Below are 18,524 nucleotides of genomic sequence, written 5' to 3'. Positions count from 1 at the left end.
CAGTTTATGACAGCTAGATGAACCATATTCATTTAATGACTTATACGATGAACTAAAGACTAGATGTTTTGAGGGGTTAGACTATTACACAGAAACCTATATTATACATTTTGAGCAACATGACATTAGCAACTGATAATGTAGGAAACCGCAGATAAATGTACATAATCAATTGCATGAATGTACCAAAGCAATCGCAACTTGTTCAAGAGAATGAGAAACTGGTTTTATGATGTGTATAAATAACTAGATGATGTGGAGGTTGTACAAGTAGTTTTGAGAATTTCATTTCTGAATTGAGAAATGCACCAAAGCGACTTAGAAATATTGTAAAATAATATATTCAGTGTTCATTGACAAATATGAATGAAGCACTTTGGGAAAGCAGTATATTTTTAAATGCTTTTATTTTTTTACAGGTTTTTAATCTCCAAAACAAAGAAAAACTGATGGATTGCAGATTTGGAGGTTGTATGTGATGACGTATCAGATTTAGTTGCTATTCATGGTGTCGGCGATCCACTGGCTGAACATGCAGACCTTGAAGAAAAGATAATTCAGAAAAATCATATTAGTGCTTCAAATTATACTGAATATATTAGTAATAATTACTAAACAACAACAACTCTATTACCTTGCCATAGACACCAGGATGATTCTTCTCAGCACAGCCATAACCCCAGGATACAATACCCTGCAGCACATCGTTGCACACCACAGGACCACCAGAGTCACCCTGAAGAAGACAGTCATAACAAATTATTATAATTAAGATAGTCTCATATAATATGCATGCAACAATTTTATTTCTTGTCATCTTCTACCTGACAAGAGTCCTTTCCTCCCTCCAGGTATCCAGCACAGAACATGGTTCTGTTGATCATACCAGGGTAGGAGTTGTTACAGTCGCGGTCGGACACGATGGGGACCTCCACACACTGAAGCTTGTTGGAATCAGCAGCTGCAAAGAATTGAATACAACAGCAGCAGAGATGGAGTGAACCAAAGTGCTATGAACATGAAGTGTAAAGGAGTTGCATCATGAATCCTGACACTTACTGGAACTCATGGTGTTTCCCCAACCAGTGACTCTGCACATGGTGCCAGCGGCAGCACAGCCACTGGGCAGGGCCACAGGCTGCACATACTGATTGAGGGTAGCAGGCTTGCTAAGCTTGATCAGCATGACGTCATTGTCAATTGTCCAGGAGTCATATTTGGGGTGGCGGATGACCTTCTCAGAGGAGATGAACTGCTCACGACCCTCATTAACTACGATGTTGTGCTCGCCCCAAACGGACCTCCACACGTCTGAAAGACAAAGTCAAATACTGTTCAGAACTGAGGAAACCAATGGACTGATACATGAACTACTTTATGAAGACATCACTTACGACTTGTAGCAGTGAGCAGCAGACACAACCCAGTACTCGCTGACCAGAGAGCCACCACAGAAGTGGTAGCCAGAGTTCAGAGACACCTGCCAGGGCTGGGAATGGGGTGTGCACTCATATCCACCAACAATCTTGTCATCATCCAGAGCAACTATACACAAATGGCAGAGTATCATCAGTATATTAAATATGCTTACCTGTAAAATGAGCTGAGTAAAATTCATTATTGCAGTGAATCAATGATAATGTCTCTACTCACAGGCAGCTCCAAGGAGCACCAGGAACACCAAAGACCTCATGACTGCTGATTAAAACTGTGAGATGAAGGTCTTGCTCCTTACTTGGCGTATTTATAGGACTGTCAGCCTATTGATCCACGCCCAAGAGGTCTGTTATTGACCAATCAGCTGCAAAAGACATATCTGAAGCCTTATAAATAATATGCTATCACTGTGTTTCCATGAAGAGAAAACAGTATTTTAGGGTTGCATTGGCACCCAGTGTATAAAAAATATACAGTATCAAGATATTTTTAGACTTAGTGTAAAAATGTTTGTCATAATTTTCCCAAAATATAAGGCCTTTAAAAAATAACAATAAATTTAAAAGTCATCTGCGATACAACAGTATTACAGTTTTTCTGAATTGCTAAAACACTAAAACCTAATCTCTGAACCAAAGACCAGAGGGTTTTTTTTCTCTTTGTCTAGCAAAAGCAAATGATTTCGAATGCAAGGGCAATGGTTTTGCAGTGATTGTTTGATTTTGATGGGAGAGTCAGAGGTTTCGTGAATTTAGTTTGAGTATTTGGATTTGTGTTTAAGGTTTTGAGAAAATGAGTGATGGTTTCAAGAAATGTGTTTTAGCAATTCAGAAAAAACTGTAATATTACAGGGAACAAATTGTAAAACTGGACCACAAAACCAGTCTTAAGTCGCTGGGGTATATTTGTAGCAATAGCAAAAAATACATTGTATGGGTCAAAAATTATAGATTTTTCTTTTATGCCAAAAATCATTAGGACATTAAAGATCATGTTCCATGAAGATATTTAGTAAATTTCCTGCCATGAATATATTAAAACTTAATTTTTGATTAGTAATATGCATTGCTAAGAACTTCATTTGGACAACTTTAAAGGCGATTTTCTCAATATTTTGATTTTTTTGCACCCTCAGATTCCAGATTTTTAAATAGCTGTATCTGAGCCAAATATTATCCTATCCTAACAAAACATACATAAATGGAAAGTTTATTTATTCAGCTTTCATGATGTATAAATCTCAGTTTCAAACAATTTACCCGTATGACTGGGTTTGTGGTCCAGGGTCACAATTAGAGCACAAAATTAAATTTTCAAACAGTGTAGATGAAACTGTATGTCAAATTTTGATACAAGCATGGAGATCCAGCAGCTGTGCTGTTGATTATGTTTATTTTAGGCTTTGTGACCTTGACAGCAGGTTTCCTCAAAACAAGTTTTGATCAGCTATCCATCTTCTTACCCAGGTTTTGCATCTGTACTTGTCCCTGACTGTTTCACAATTCCCATGTTGGAAAACCGAAAATATTTCCTGGTTTTGTTTCTCACAAGAAGCAAATAGATCGGTAGTAGTATTTCTAATAATTCAGTTTAAATTTCCAGTAAATGTCCACTTACAACAAGATGTTTAATATGTTTGTGGATTTTTTTTGTTGTTGTTGTTTGTGAAAGTTTATTTTACACAGTTGTCTTTGAAACTGATTTCATTGCTAGTTGGTAAACAAATTTGTTCATGTTATTGATATTACAGCTTATATGTTTAAATAATATGCAATCAGTATTTGTGCTGCTTCATGCAGATATTTTGGGGGGGGTTTATAATGCTAATCATATCAGCTATAGATTAAATTATATGCATTTAAAATGTATTTATAATAAATTACACTATTACACAAATTAGAAATATCTGAAATTGTCACAAATGTAAAAAAAAACTTTATGTTAACTTTTGCAATATCTAACTTTTAAGTAATTCATAAATTTTTAAATAAAAATAATTAATTAAAATAGAAAAACAAGAAATACATAAATAAATAGACTTATAATTTTGCATTTAACTGATTTTATTTTTCTCATGATGAATAGACTTTATTTTTTAATAATAAAAAAATAATTACAGCAGGAGAGATGTAATTATGCTGCATGTTCTTTTTTTCTTACAGTGCATGTGCAGTACATGTACATATATTCACATGACCTAAAATATGCTATCTAAAGGTTCTGTGAAACACATTTGATCCCAGTGCCATTTTAGATTTTGTCCTTGGATAGTTTCACCATGTTAAGTTTAGTCAAAGGTGTACTGTATATTACAGTTTTACTGAATTTCTAAAACACTAAACCCCAGTCTCTTTTGGCCTTGCAATTTCTCAAAACCTTAAACACAAATCCAAATACTCAAACTAAATTCACGAAACCTCTGACTCTTCCATCAAAATCAATCACTGCAAAACCATTCCACTTGCATTCAAAATCAAACAGTGCTTTCAGATCACACACACACACACACACACACACACACACACACACACACACACACACACACACACACACACACACACACACACACACACACACGAGTCAATCAAATAAACACTACAGAGCATTCATTAGATGCTACAGAGAAAAATGGAGAACACAGCATCCTGAACATTACAGAAAAAAGTATATTGTATTGCTTCAATTATAATTATTGCAAAATTACTTACAACATTCGTAAGACAATCGCTTATGAAATATTGTGCCTTAAAGCCTGACACGGTAAAGTCATCTGGAAACAATGGATGCACAGGTCTATTAGAATTTTTTCATTTAGCTAATAGTAGAGTAAATGATCCTTTGCTTATGATATTCTGTTTTGTTATCTTGGCTCCACACTGTTAACATCAGTGTTCATTTTTTTTTTTTTTTTAAGAAAGTGACTAGAATTTTTTCTGCAAATTATTTAGAAAAAATAAAAACATGTACAAATGCCTTCCATGAACAGATTTATTCTTTATTAATTATTATATTCAGTTAGAAAGATATTGTAAGTCACAATTTTAATATATGTTAAATTCAACCAAGGATAATAAGGATTAGTGGATTAAATTGTACATGTATATTGTCATTGTCAAGGTCCTTTTTGTTAGGGTTAATTTTAGTGTTAGGGACAAGGTATTGAGCACAGCACAGTCATGCTGGGAATGAGAATGACACTGCCGCCTGTTGGAATTACTAGCTACAGAAAAAAAGTGTGAGAGCAACAAAAAATCTTAACACTTCATACAAAAGGACTCCAAACCTTCACTCACAGGAGCTCATGGTGTTTTGTCTAATGACACTGCACATGACAGCAGGAACACAGCTGTTGGGCTGCAGAGCAATATGCTGCAAGTACTGAGTGATCAGCATCATGTCACTGTAGAATCAATGAACTGCTCAGAAAACCTCATTCAGTACAATGTTGTGCTGACCCAAAATGATCTCAGCATGACTACAATACACAATACACAGCTAAATTCTTTTTTTTTTTAATTGTCACAGCTGCACTTATATTCTTATATTTCAATAAATACCAACTAATTACAGATTTGATGAAGCTTTTTAAAAAAACATCCACTAAACTTATGTCAGGTACAGTTCCTAGCTGTTTTTAAAAAAAATATTTGAGTTGAATGCATCAAAATCTAGTTGAGAATTAATAATTATTTAGTTAATTTATAAGAAAAAAATAAACTGTGTCTTTAATAAAACCTTGTTTTCAGGAGATTTATATATATATATATATATAAAAGAAATAATGAGAGAAATATAATAATATGTGTGTGTGTGGTGTGTTGTATGTCTCTTTCATGCATGTGTATGTGTGTGTGTGTGTGTGTGTGTATATGTGTGTGTGTATGGTGTGTGTGTGTGTGTGTGTGTGAATTTTTTATTAAGAATTATTTTTGAGGAGAGTTGGGCTAGTAGGTTTTCAAGAACAAAATACGCATAAAATTATAAAAGGCTTCAGACTACCAAACATGTGCATCCAAATTTGTACTGTAAGCTGGGAAACACCCAGATGTTGTTTTTGGGTCAGAGGAAAAATCCAAGGACAGAATGATTCTCTTTGTGTAAGGCAAGGTCTCTATATTTCTATTATCTTTCATTTGGATACCGATTGTGGGTTATTTACTTCTGTACAAGTGACTTTGTATTAGGAATTCAATCCTTTAATTTTAAACAACTGAACCAAAAAATTCAGTCTTCAGTCTTTACTTGCCATTCTCTAGTTTCCAAGGACATTCTTTCAGAATAGCTTTTCTATTTTTATTTGCTGTTCATTTTAAGATTTGATTCCCTGATGAGACTCTCCATTAGGTCTAATGCTGCAGTTAACCTAACATTTAGGTTAATATGTAGATTTTATTTTCTCAAAAATGCTCTTACTTCTCAGAGAAGCAAAGAGCAAATATTCATAAATGTAAACTAGTCTCATCATAAATTTAGGGGAAAGAATTGATTCCAGTCATATTCAAAGTTTTCTTTTTAGGCTTATGATACTCAAATGAACCTAGACTTGTTACAGATTAACAGTTTACAAAAAAATAACAATTAGGCTTAATATGGATGTTGATCAACTTATATAAAATAATATGTTCATTAACAGCACCCGTTGTTTTGTACACTGTTTTCATTGTCTACACATAAAGCAAAAGGCTAGTGTTTTTAGCGCACATTTCTTTTAAAATGTCTATGAAGTCTGTAGATTCTCGCAGTGAAATTTACTGTATAGACTGTGTATTTCCCATGGCAAGTTTTCACGTCACAAACCAGCTCGTTCGGATGTTTCTGAAAGTATTTAAGTCATACTTTCACAGTGTTTTTTGGCAAAGGCAATGAACACTTAACAGAACAGATACATAACAGAAACACACACACACACACACACACACACACACACACACACACACACACACACACACACTTTTAAGACATCTATTTCCACAATAAAACACATTTTACCTAATAATATATTGTTGTGTTTTTTTTGCTTTATAGTTATTATACTGCATTACTGATGTACAAAAAATATTTTAGCACATTTTATTTTTATTTAATTCATTAATTGTTATGTGTTGGGAGCTGCCCTGTTTGAGAAGGACTAGATATTTCTTCCAGCATTGAGCAAGGGCTGCTATATTTGGGGTTTCTTGTTGTGAACTTTTGAGAATTTCTGTTTTTGTTCTTGATTCCAGCCTGCCTTCATTTGTATTTATATATGGTCCATGTTATCGCTAATTAATTGAGCATTTACTGTAAGGTAAATGTCTTTAATTTCTGCACAAACACACCTCCTTTCCACAGCATGTACAATAAATTAGCATCATTATAGTAGTCATTATAGTATATTTATAGTATATTATAGTATATTTATTCACAAAGCTGCCTGCCTGATGCATCTCTCTATCACCACTTGCGGAAATTAAAAATTTCTACATTCTCCAGTATCTATAGTGCTCAGAACCAACCCACAAGATGGGGGAAATCGGCTTTAAAATAACAAACACAGTACATGCAAATGAACAGCAATGTCAGCGGGCGTAATTCATTCTTAGTGAATTCCCCTACGAAGTTTTGATTTTTGAGACTGGTTGGTTAAGATGTCTTTGAAAAGCAGTTCATATTGTTACAGTGGTTTTACTAATATGCTACTCCTTACATGGAAACAGCATCAAATATCTAAAAATAAATTCCTATATCTGCTTGAAAATGTAATGATCACAACAACTGTAGGGCTGTATGATTTGATAATAGGCTTATGGTATCAGAGAACCAGGTCACTGACTGTAAAGGCAGCCACAAGACAAACCTGAACAGTGACATGCTGAAAGAATTTCCAGAGGCCGTGACGGAAAATATCATTCACCGAGTTTTAATGTGGGTTGAATTGTTGTACTGTTGTACACCGATTAACAGTGGGTTGTACTTTCAATTTGCTGAAACTATATAGCTGACAGAAATGTAGAAAACACAGGTGAACTGAGAAAGGTCGCTAAATAAATTCATATGCATTTTTTCCACAACATGTTTGCTTATATCATGCATCTGTTTTATTTTAGGAAAAGATTTTCTTTTCTGCATTTCGCTTCTGCACTAGCTGGTTTCCTTTAAATAAACCTGGCACTACATACTAAATATAGTTGGTTCTGTGACAAATTGCATGTTATATTAAAATGCATGTTTACAAATGAGTTATTTCCTTTTAGAAAGGCTAGCTGTATATTGAGGAGGAAGCAGCAAAAGCCCTCATTCAATCAATACAGTACAGTTTGTGTTTAGGAAAAAGCTGTTTTTGTGTACAGTAGAAGAACATGTATGTCTTCTGAGTTCATTTGGCATATTTAGATAAGACTCTTTAAGTGACTTAATTTGCAGATTACATTCACTATAGATGAATTTCTGTGTTTGCAAAGAGTGATGACGTTTTTGTGGGCGGAGACTATATGGTGGCAGAAAATGCCAGTTTTAACCTTTTTATACAGTCTATGGTTTCAACGTAGCAAGCCATGGAATAAAATGTATTTATTTATTTTTTTTAAAGTTCATTTTGAGTTTATATTTTAAAATTCAGACTTTTCCCCCATTGAATTCCGAGATTATATCTCACAAAATTAACTTGTCATTCTCTTAGATCCGATTTTATATTGGATCATGTTTCCTGGGAAACAAATTCATTACCTTGGTGTTTCTAGCATCATTCTCCATCAGCTAAGCTATAGAAACCCACAAATCAATTGGTTAATTATTGTGTTTTGTACTTGACATTGATCAAAGCCTCTTGTGAGCTGATTATATTTTAATAAATACTTTAAATTCTTCAAGTGGGCATATCTAAACTAGTTGGTTTATGTGTCATTGTCTGCATGTCTGCTGGATTTAGTGTGCAGATCTGGAATACTGTGTCCACCTGCTTCTCTTTTATTTACAGTTGTTTCAGTAATTCTGCATCTGAATATGTCTCAAATCATTTCCTGCTTTTAGGTCTTCTGTTGTTTCAGTGGTTGCATACAAGCTGTTTTTTTTATTTTTTTTTTTTATTTTAAAGGGTTCATATGATGTTGCTAAAAAGAACATTATTTTGTGTATTTTGTTTAATGAAGTGTGTTCATGCATTTTAAGGTTCAAAAAACACATTATTTTCCACATACTGTACATTATTGTTTTTCCTCTATGCCCCGCCTATCTGAAACGCGTCGATTTTTACAAAGCTCATCGTTCTGAAAAGTGAGGTGTGCTCTGATTGGCCAGCTATCCAGTGCGTTGTGATTGGCCAAAAACCTCAAGCGTGTGACAGAAATGTTACGCCTCTCACCATACTGTGATGCCATTTCCCGGCACGACCAGACAAAACTAATAAAACCCATTACAAATGAGGCATTTGTTGCATCCAGTGGGGACATAATTACTGATTATAATGACTTTGTGATTGGAGAAATGACAAACAACAAGTGCTACTCTACACTGCTCCAAACTTGTGTTTGAATCATCAGGGACAAATTCTTTAAATACAAAAAACGTAATTACAGGCTGAGAGTCAGAACAGCCGGCAGATCAGGAAACAGTCCTCCATAAAATGTGTTGCACACATCTGAATATTTGGGTCGAACTGTTCTAGTTGTGTCCTCTTTTGGAAGACCAAACAAAGTAGTTTCGCTTTCACAACTAAACACAGCGTCACACACGGCGGGCTGAGTGAGTGGAGGCCAGCTTGAGAACGGCGCAGCCGGTGGATTTGGAAAAGGACATGTGACATGTGACAAAGGATGGCAACCACATGTGATGACCATGAGCTGGACTCCACTTCTTCCACGGTGAAAGCCGATGCGGCGATCCTCAGCGCAAAGTTGATGCATTTCCTCAGCGACCAGCACGGATCAGCTCTAGGCATGACAAAGCAGATATCATCCTCTTTTGTAAGGCACAACAAATTAGTTTCGCTTTCACAGTGAAACACACAGCATCTCCACAACATGGCGGCGGTGGCAACAACAATACTACAGCGAGAATAAAAGTTACGCCTTCTTTCTTTGTGTGAACATTTGGGTGGTGTTATGCAAATCTTCCCACATCGTGCCATAGACATGTGGGGGCATGTTTAAACGAGGCATTTTAGGAGGGATGGTCGACTCTTAACTTTTATAAAGAATATCTCTTTGGATTTGAGACTTTACAGATCTTCTTTATGCACCAAGAGCTTGTAACACCCCCAAGAGAAAGGAAAAATTGAAATCGCATCATATGACCCCTTTAAAAAAGGGGTTTATTACTTGCACAAATTACAACATGCTGTTTATTACTTGCTTCAAATTAAGAACATGGTGATAGACCCTTCATGTCGTTGTGTTTAAATGTGGGTTAAATGTGTGTATGTGTGTATGTGTGTGTGTGGGGGGGGGGGGGTCACTGCAACACTTGTTAATTGTACACAGTTTATTGATTGCTCTGGTCTAAGGGGGCATCACAGGAAACACACAGAAAGAAATTCCACCAGTCATGTTTGTGTGGTGATAAGTAACAAATTCTGCTCTATTCTGAAGTAATTCAATAATAAACAAATATTAAATATGGAATTTGTCTGTGTCTTCAGGGAATTTCTGTCAGGAGGAAGTTCTTGAAAAAGGACACACCCTGAAGTCTATGAAACTCTCGTTCTGCACTTAACACGGCTCATTTGGTTTTGTAATGAAGCTGTTTACTCATTTCTTACTTACCAAAGGTAAGATAACTTTCTATTTCATTATATATTATTAACTTTTAAAACTAACATTAACTTACTTATTAGAGATAAAGTCATTTTTAAATATATTTCAAATAATTTGGTTGAGAACTGTTAAATTTGAGCTGTTTATGTCTTAAGACTTAAATGGCTTATCCGATACTTTCTTTTGTAATACTACCAATAATTAATTTTTTTGTTTTGGAAGAATTAAAATCATATATGATTTGAATCGGTATATTTAAAGATTAATAGGCTTACTGTTGAAACAAAACAAAAATAAATAAATAAATAAAAAATTAAGAACTATAGCCAAGCTTAAAGAAATATAAATAGCTATCATTGGTCTATAAGCAGTTCTACAAACATCAAATTTATGTTTTTATGCAATTAAGAAATGGATGCAACATGTTGGTTTATGCCTTTCAGATCGGAAATTAAATGACCATTTCAGTGAGACGTTTGTATGATTCAGTCCAACTATATGTTGCAGTGGACAGTACTGAAGCTTCCAGAGGCTGAGCAGAGAATTCACTACTCACAGCGGTGGGTAAAAAAAAAACAAACAAAAAAAAAAAAAAAAAAAATTTTTTTATATATATATGTATATATATATATATATATATATATATATATATATATATATATATATATATATTATATATATATATGTATGTATTTATATATAATATTATTTTTTTAATTGTGTAACATGCATCATGCTTATATAAGGTATTTCTCTGTGCTTAACACTGTTAATTTATTATTAATCAGATATGATTTCATTAATTTATTATTTCATTATAGAGCTACCATGACAGATTTGGTAAATCCCTATAATGAAGAGGATTGCTCCAGCCAGTCATCTGTATCATCATCAAGTTCATCACATTCATTCGGCACAGAAAAGACTAAAGACAAAAAAGCTAAATCGCCAAGTTCTAAATATCCAACAATTAGTCCAATAAATATGCTGCGAAAACTGGAAACAGCTGAGAAAAATGTACAGACGAAATGTCTTGACGAACCTAAAGATAAAGACATCAAAAAGTCAGATGAAGAGGACCAAAACAGTAATCTTTATGTGGTTTCCAGAGAGTTTGTAGGCATATTGTCAGATGCCACAGCGAACACAGAAGATTCAGACTCTCTTGGCTCAGCATTGGAGGGAATAATTGACTCTCCACCTGCAGAAAAAACAAACAAACTAAAAAGTAAACTGAAAGAGTTAGAGAATGTTACACTTAACATTGCTATAACTGGGATGACAGGGGCAGGGAAGTCTTCCTTCGTCAATGCCATCAGAGGCCTTCCTAATGATGATAAGAACGCAGCTCCCACAGGAACAACTGAGACTACCATGAAGCCCAGCATGTACCCACACCCCTCCATGCCAAACGTGAAGATCTGGGATCTCCCAGGAATTGGTAGTCCAAAATTTAAAGCTAAGAAGTACCTGAAAGATGTCAATTTCCACACATATGACTTCTTTCTCATAGTAACCTCTGAAAGATTTAAGGAGAATGACATAGAGCTGGCTAGAGCGATCAAGAAAAGCAAGAAGCTATTTTATTTCATTCGCACTAAAATTGACAACGACATTCGTGCTGAATCAAACAAAAGAAACTTTGATGAGCGGACGTTGCTCGAAAACATCAGAGAGGACTGTAAGTTGAACCTACTGAAAGTAGGAATACCCAAAATATTCCTAGTGTCTTCATTTAACTTGGAAAAATATGATTTTCAGAAGCTGATCAACACTCTTGAAGATGAACTTCCTGAGAACAAGAAATTTGCTCTCATTCAGTCTTTGCCTGTTTATTCTCTTGAGGCCCTCACAAAGAAGAAAACATACTACAAGAAACTTATTTGGCTAAACGCCTTTGCGGCCGGGGTCGGGGCGATAGCGCCCATCCCAGGATTGTCCCTGGCCTGTGACTATGGCATCATAAAGAAGTTTTTTCAGCAAGTCTTTGTGGGCTTCGGCTTATCAAATCAGGCCCTAGAGGCCCTATCAGAACGAGTGAATAAACCGGTGGAGCAACTAAAAGCTGCTAAGACATCACGCTTCAAAGATGGATCCACTGAGGATATTGTGATAGATATGCTGTCTAAACCAATAATTGCGATAGCCAAGACACTGGGGACCATACTGTCTCTGCTGCCAGGAGGAGCTCTACCAGCAGGAGGAACGGCTGTTGCTTCAGTGCACTACCTGCTTAATATGGGACTGAATGAGATGGCAGAAGACACCCAAAATGTTCTTGCTGTGTCACAGCTTGCCTAATATGCAAAAAAATTAGCCTCAGATCAGGCTTACAGATCATATAATAGGTCTGTTGTTACAGAAGATATGTCATTTGAAAATAAATTGATAAAGTGATCAAACTAATAATAATAATACTATTAATACTATTAATACTATTAATACTATTAATAATACTATTATATTATAATAATAATAATACTCTTTTTTTGTAATTATGATTTTATGATGATACAATAAAATAATAAACTGAAATGTGATCATGAAATTAAAACATACTTTGTTATACCAATGCAAACTACACGTTCTAATTTTGCCAGTTTCTTTCATTTGTGTCTTTATATAACTCTATGTATATACTCCATGTATACTGGACTTGTAATTTGTGCAAGTAATAAAGCACTTGTTTAAAGGATTGATTTATTTTATTTATTCTTTTTTTTTTGTACACTGTGTGACTTAGAAGACATTGTTCATTGGTTTGCAACTGTATCAGATATATAACTTGATATTTAAAAAAACGAATGTTCTAGTCAATTCAACAAAGTCAACAAGTCATGCAAAAATGAATACTGCTATACACTAATACGTATCTGTTGTTCTCATTTCATTACATGCATACATACATACATACATCATATATCATCACTATATAATGACAATTAAAACCTAGAAATTATTAAATTTTATTAAATGAAATGTATCATGTCTAAAATGCACATTTAAACACAGAAGTGTTGTGGGTAACAAGAATTACATAATAAGATTTTACTTTTTGTAAGTAACAAGTATTCTTTAAATTCACACCATAGCTTAGCTACCACTTCTTTTACTTTTTTTCTTGATATATTTAATAATGCACTTACAAATACAACTGAAACCCCCTCTTTTCTTCATAAAAGTCATGTTGGCTAAGCAGCTGAAATGGCACATTGCACTGAAACACATAATAGATTTAACCTGCTTATTCAGGACTACTGAGCATTTTACAGGTGCTGTATCATAGAACTATGTGTTTACTGATTTGTTCATTATCATGTTTATGTGGTTACGATTTTAGGTTTCTAACTAGCAGAATAAAGGCTACATCCCCCTATAAAATATCTAAAATTCACCTGTATGGGAAATGGTCAGGAATGAAAGAGCCATCATATGCCTGTTGACTTAATATGCAAGTCTGTTACGTATGCCAATATAGTAATGAGTAGTAACATCATTCATTCCTATCTGAGTGATTTTGTAGACATATCTGTCCATCACCAATTTCAAGAGATAAAAACAAAACCTGAACAGCAATAAAGAAACATAAATATTTTACGTATATTTTGGAATTGTATTCAAAGGTATCACATATTTCTCTTACAGATAGAAAGATACAATGTGCATTATGAAAATTTTTATATTGGGTAAATCATTGCTATATAGCACTGCTGGAAGAAATTTAACAGCACTTTGAAATTAAAAATAACCTGGAAGAGATTAATAATGCATGATACACAGACCTAACCATAAAATTTTGTTTATAAACAAAATAAACAAATATAAATTTGTATATACATTGAATATTAGGACCTCAGCAAAGTTCAAACAAAAATGACAGTGTGCTTGTTTAGGAAAAAGCTATTTACTTTGCTTAAAGATTGTCCATTGCTTAAAAAAAAGCAAGCCTCAAAGAGGAAAAAATTTAACACTTACAAGCAGAGATGTTTTGCATGTTTTGCACACATACCTTTGCCAGTAAAAGAGCAACAGAAATATCTCGTTCTACAACACTGAAACTTCTTCAAACAGTCCTCAGACTGGAAGGTGCTAATAGTTACAAAACAGACTTACACGAACCATGAACACATATGTTAAAAAAAAAAAAAATGCTTGTAGACATTAATGAACAATGGGAGTAGTAAGTCATTTAAGTCTGTAGGCATTTAAAATGATTCATACTTGAAACTGCTACCTTTGAAACACTGTTGATGCATAATCAACAGTATTCATTCACATGCATGTCTGACAAAGAATATTTGATTAATATGTTCTGCCAGAATGCAAAATTTGTGGTGGTTTCATGTAAAACCTTTCATATTACAAAAAAACATAGTACCTGCATTACAAAAAGAATCCAAATATGATCTGCTTCCAGTAAAGCACTTCCTGCTAAACAGCATTCATGTGGAAATGTGCATGTTTGGAATTGCTGTGTGTTATAATTGGAAACAGCATACAGACAAAATATAGATATTATTATTATTATTATTATTTTTAAATAAGACAAAAAAAAAAGATGTAGATAAGAGTGTATGGACAGGAAATATTTAAATATGGTCAGATATATTTAAAAAAATGCACACACTCACATACACATACAAGAAATTGACTTCTGCTGCAAGTGCATTTATCAACACTTTTGTTTTTAGAAATGTAAAGATTAATATTTTCTGTGTTAAACCACAGCATGTCACTCAATTCATATTTAATCGAAATACTAGTTTTCTTATAGTAGTTCTAACTAGATTTTTAGCCTCAGTTCTCAGACGTTCTCAAAACCACACCCTAAATCCACACCTACCTTTTCATAAACAGCTACCATATAATTTAAAGACTTAGACAAATACTAATATTATAACCAACTGTGCACAGATAAGGTAAGTTTGCCTTATGTTCGTTTCGATCACGAGTGTTATGCTATTATTGGTGTAGGAAAATGTCTACTAATTGATGTATACTAATGCTGTTATATTGTACAAAATATAGGTTTATATGTTTCTGAAAATATAAATATTTATCTCGAAAAAATGATGTAAATGATGTGAGGTCCAGTATTATTATCATAAGTAGGCTAAAGGTTTACGAGATCTACTTACTTTATCTCGGTAACACCCTTCCAAATTACTTTCGCTCGCAAAATAAATAAATAATGGATAACAGAATTTCTAAAATGGTTTATACAACTGCTTTTGCAAATTTTCATTTGCATTTGTATGACACTCTATATACGCCGCTAGATGTCAGCGCAACATTAGGAATAATCACACAACAAAAAAATAAAACTAAAAAAAACAACATAAAAGAATCAACAATGAATGAAACATATTGACTTAATTTAAAGGGAAAAGAGAAAGTGTTGATTTATATGATAATGGCTTCAGAACAGTTAAAGTTTACAAATTAGATTTAAATATTTTAATTATAGCCTATATTTTGTATTGAATGGTTTAAATTACACATGGCCATGTGTAGACAGCTACCTAAACAGCTGCATTATTCTAATGAATGATTAAAACATCACAAGATAAAAAACAGATTTTATAATATTAACTACAAATGGCACTATTGCTGCAAAACTATTATTGCAAAGCAGTACAAACATTTACTAGACACTCTGCATTTATGGCAGAAAACCCCTGAATGTTTCTTGACATTTACCCAGTTGCTTTACTTTTTCAGAGCCATCATGTCAGATGAAGTCAACGTCTTTATGGACCCTTTCCTCAAAATCTACACAAATCCTGATCAGATAGAAGTAGCCGATAAACTCACTGAATCCTTTCACGAGGACATTGTGTTGAAAGAGCAACAGAGAAACACAGAATGGTTGGAGTCCCTAGGAATCATCCAATCAAAACGCATTAAAACTATTGAGAAACAACCGGAGAAACCCAAACAAAGTAGTTCATTACTGGGCATTGTTGAATCAAAACTTAATGATGTGAAGGAAAGAGAGAGGCTGAGAGAGAAAAAACAGAGTGATAAAGAAAAGCAAGTAGAGAAAGAAGTGAGAAATGTAACAACTGAAACAACTGTAGATCAGTCAGAAAAAGCTAAAGTGTGTAATTTTAACATGATAAAGATGGAAAAATGTCTTGAGGAGCAAAATGAGCAAGCTGAGGCTGAGGAACCACGTGAAGTGACTTCAGAACAACAATATATGAGAGAAAAAAAGCAGAGTGATAAAGAAAAGCAAGCAGAGAAAGAGGTGAGACATATAAGAAATGAAGCAACCATAGAACAGTCAGAAAAAGCTGAAGTGTGTACGTTTAACATGATACAGATGGAAAAATGTCTTGAGGAGCAAAATGAGCAAACTGAGGCTGAGGAGCCATGTGAAGTGACCATGGAACAACAACATGTGAAGGCTATTAATAAAGAGGAACAAAAAGAACAAAACTGTTCAGTTCCGATGACAAACGAGGAAGCAAAGAAAATGATTGAGTGTGGAAAAGCTACAGACATTCACAAAACAAAACAACCTGACAGTGTCGAAACACACCATTTTCAAGAGCCACGTGATGCTATAATGGAAAAAAATATTTTGACAGAAAAACTCAGAAAGACTAATTTCAATGAACCATTAAACAAAGTCAGCGCTAAAGAGGAAAATGTGGCGGTTATAGAGATACAGAACCAAGAATTGCTCAGTGGAGCATTGGGTCCAGATGCAAAGAAGTCACAAGATGACACAGATAATGTGATTCAGTGTAAAGCAAAAGAGAACACACATTTAAAATCAGAAAGCACAGAGAAGAGGGAAAGTATAGACACAACAGCTAAAAAGCATGAAGACGAGCATATATATGAAGTACCTGATGTTATGCTCACTAGTTCTGCAGAATACGTTTATGTAACAGAAAGTGTTGAAGAACAATTCAAGAAACTGGACAATGTCACACTTCACATTGCTGTTACAGGATCAACTGGAGCAGGAAAATCCAGCTTTATCAATGCAATACGAGGTCTTCAACCGGATGATGTCAATGCAGCTCCCACGGGAGCGACTGAGACGACAATGACATCAACAATGTACCCACATCCTACAATGCCCAATGTAAAATTCTGGGATCTGCCGGGGACTGGGAGTCCCAAATTTAAAGCCAAAAGATATCTAAAGGAGGTGAAACTTGACACCTTTGACTTCTTCATCATCATCTCCTCAGAGAGATTCAAAGAAAACGACATCATGCTGGCTAAAGCAATTAAAGAGAAGAAGAAGTTGTTCTACTTTCTCCGCTCAAAGATTGACAATGACATTCAAGCGGAATCTCAAAAGAAAGACTTTGATGAGCAGAAAGTTCTCTCCCAAATTCGTGAGGACTGCCAAAGGAACCTGAAGAATATGGATAACCCAGAAGTTTTCCTGATTTCCTCATTTGAATTGCACAAATATGATTTTCAAACCCTCATCGACACACTGGAGAAGCAGCTGCCTGCTCACAAGAGAGATGCTTTGATTTTGTCTTTGCCAGTATACTCCTCTAAGATTCTGGAGGAGAAAACTGAATTGTTTATGAAGCAAACCTGGTCGGCAGCTGTCGCTTCTGGTTCTATTGCTGTGGCTCCAGTGCCTGGTCTTTCCATAGCTTGTGATGCTGCCATATTGCTGGCTTTCTTCACCAAGTGTTACAATGCATTCGGCCTGGATGATGAATCAATAGATAAGCTGTCGGTGAGGGTCAACAATCCATCCCTCAAATCTGTAAGAAAGTCACCTCTTGTGGTTGCTATTGGGCAAAAGAAACTCAGTAATAAGGAGCTATCAGCACTGACAAGTAAGAAAGCAGCTGTTAAATTTGCGTGGAGCATGGTTCCTGTTGTAGGGAGTAAAAAAACAGCGGAAATGGCATACTCTACAACACTAAACCTTCTGCGAGCAGGAGTTCAGGATCTTGCTGATACAGCCAAAGAAGTGCTGAAAGTGGCGGGTCTGACTGATGTCTACTAAGATCACAGATTAAAATCAAAATCAAAACCCAATCACAATTATCATTTAAGCCAATCCATAAATTTGACATATTGTGTGTAGTCACAATCACTCATAACATACTAGCTAACAGTTCTGAATATGTTTCTGTATTATCTTAAAAAGCTATATATTACTTTTGTTCATTGATTTATTTCCTATAGAACATAATAAACATTTTATGTCTGTGACATGGACTCAATGTTCATATGTTATTTGTTAGATTGTGTGCTGAGTGTGTGTAGAAACTAGCTTCCACTGCTTGATAGTTTTAAGATGTTCAAGTGTGTAAACTATTTACAGGAATCTGGTCCCAATTAGCTGACAGTTATATTTGTCATAGTTTT

The 18,524-nt window shown here is 34.6% G+C and overlaps 2 protein-coding genes across 2 annotated transcripts; one reads left to right on the top strand and one right to left on the bottom strand.

Annotated features, from left to right (window-relative positions):
- Positions 1–390: 390 nt before the first annotated feature.
- On the bottom strand, positions 391–1,813 carry LOC122147992 (trypsin-1-like). The gene is given in 7 exon segments (XM_042772552.1): positions 391–540; positions 635–736; positions 825–961; positions 1,060–1,291; positions 1,293–1,311; positions 1,395–1,545; positions 1,654–1,813. Coding segments are annotated over 7 exon segments (729 nt in total). The 5' UTR covers positions 1,694–1,813; the 3' UTR covers positions 391–492.
- An 8,327-nt stretch (positions 1,814–10,140) lies between these two features.
- Positions 10,141–18,171, top strand: LOC109105945. Its single transcript, XM_019119243.2, has 4 exons — positions 10,141–10,180; positions 10,610–10,726; positions 10,988–12,461; positions 15,871–18,171. Exons 2-4 carry the CDS (start codon positions 10,647–10,649, stop codon positions 18,157–18,159), a joined length of 3,843 nt encoding a protein of 1,280 aa, XP_018974788.2. The 5' UTR covers positions 10,141–10,180; positions 10,610–10,646; the 3' UTR covers positions 18,160–18,171.
- Positions 18,172–18,524: the final 353 nt, after the last annotated feature.

Source organism: Cyprinus carpio, chromosome A16 (assembly GCF_018340385.1).
Source record: "Cyprinus carpio isolate SPL01 chromosome A16, ASM1834038v1, whole genome shotgun sequence".
Classification (NCBI taxonomy): Eukaryota; Metazoa; Chordata; class Actinopteri; order Cypriniformes; family Cyprinidae; genus Cyprinus; species Cyprinus carpio.
This window is presented reverse-complemented; position numbering and strand designations above follow the sequence as displayed.

Bases quoted from the DNA above. Each gene is read 5' to 3' on its own strand.
- LOC109105945 (XM_019119243.2), top strand. From the start codon at position 10,647: ATGATTCAGTCCAACTATATGTTGCAGTGGACAGTACTGAAGCTTCCA. The intron at 10,727-10,987 runs GTGGGTAAAAAA...ATTTCATTATAG, and splicing joins AGAATTCACTACTCACAGCG to AGCTACCATGACAGATTTGG. The intron at 12,462-15,870 runs GCCTAATATGCA...ACATTTACCCAG, and splicing joins TTCTTGCTGTGTCACAGCTT to TTGCTTTACTTTTTCAGAGC.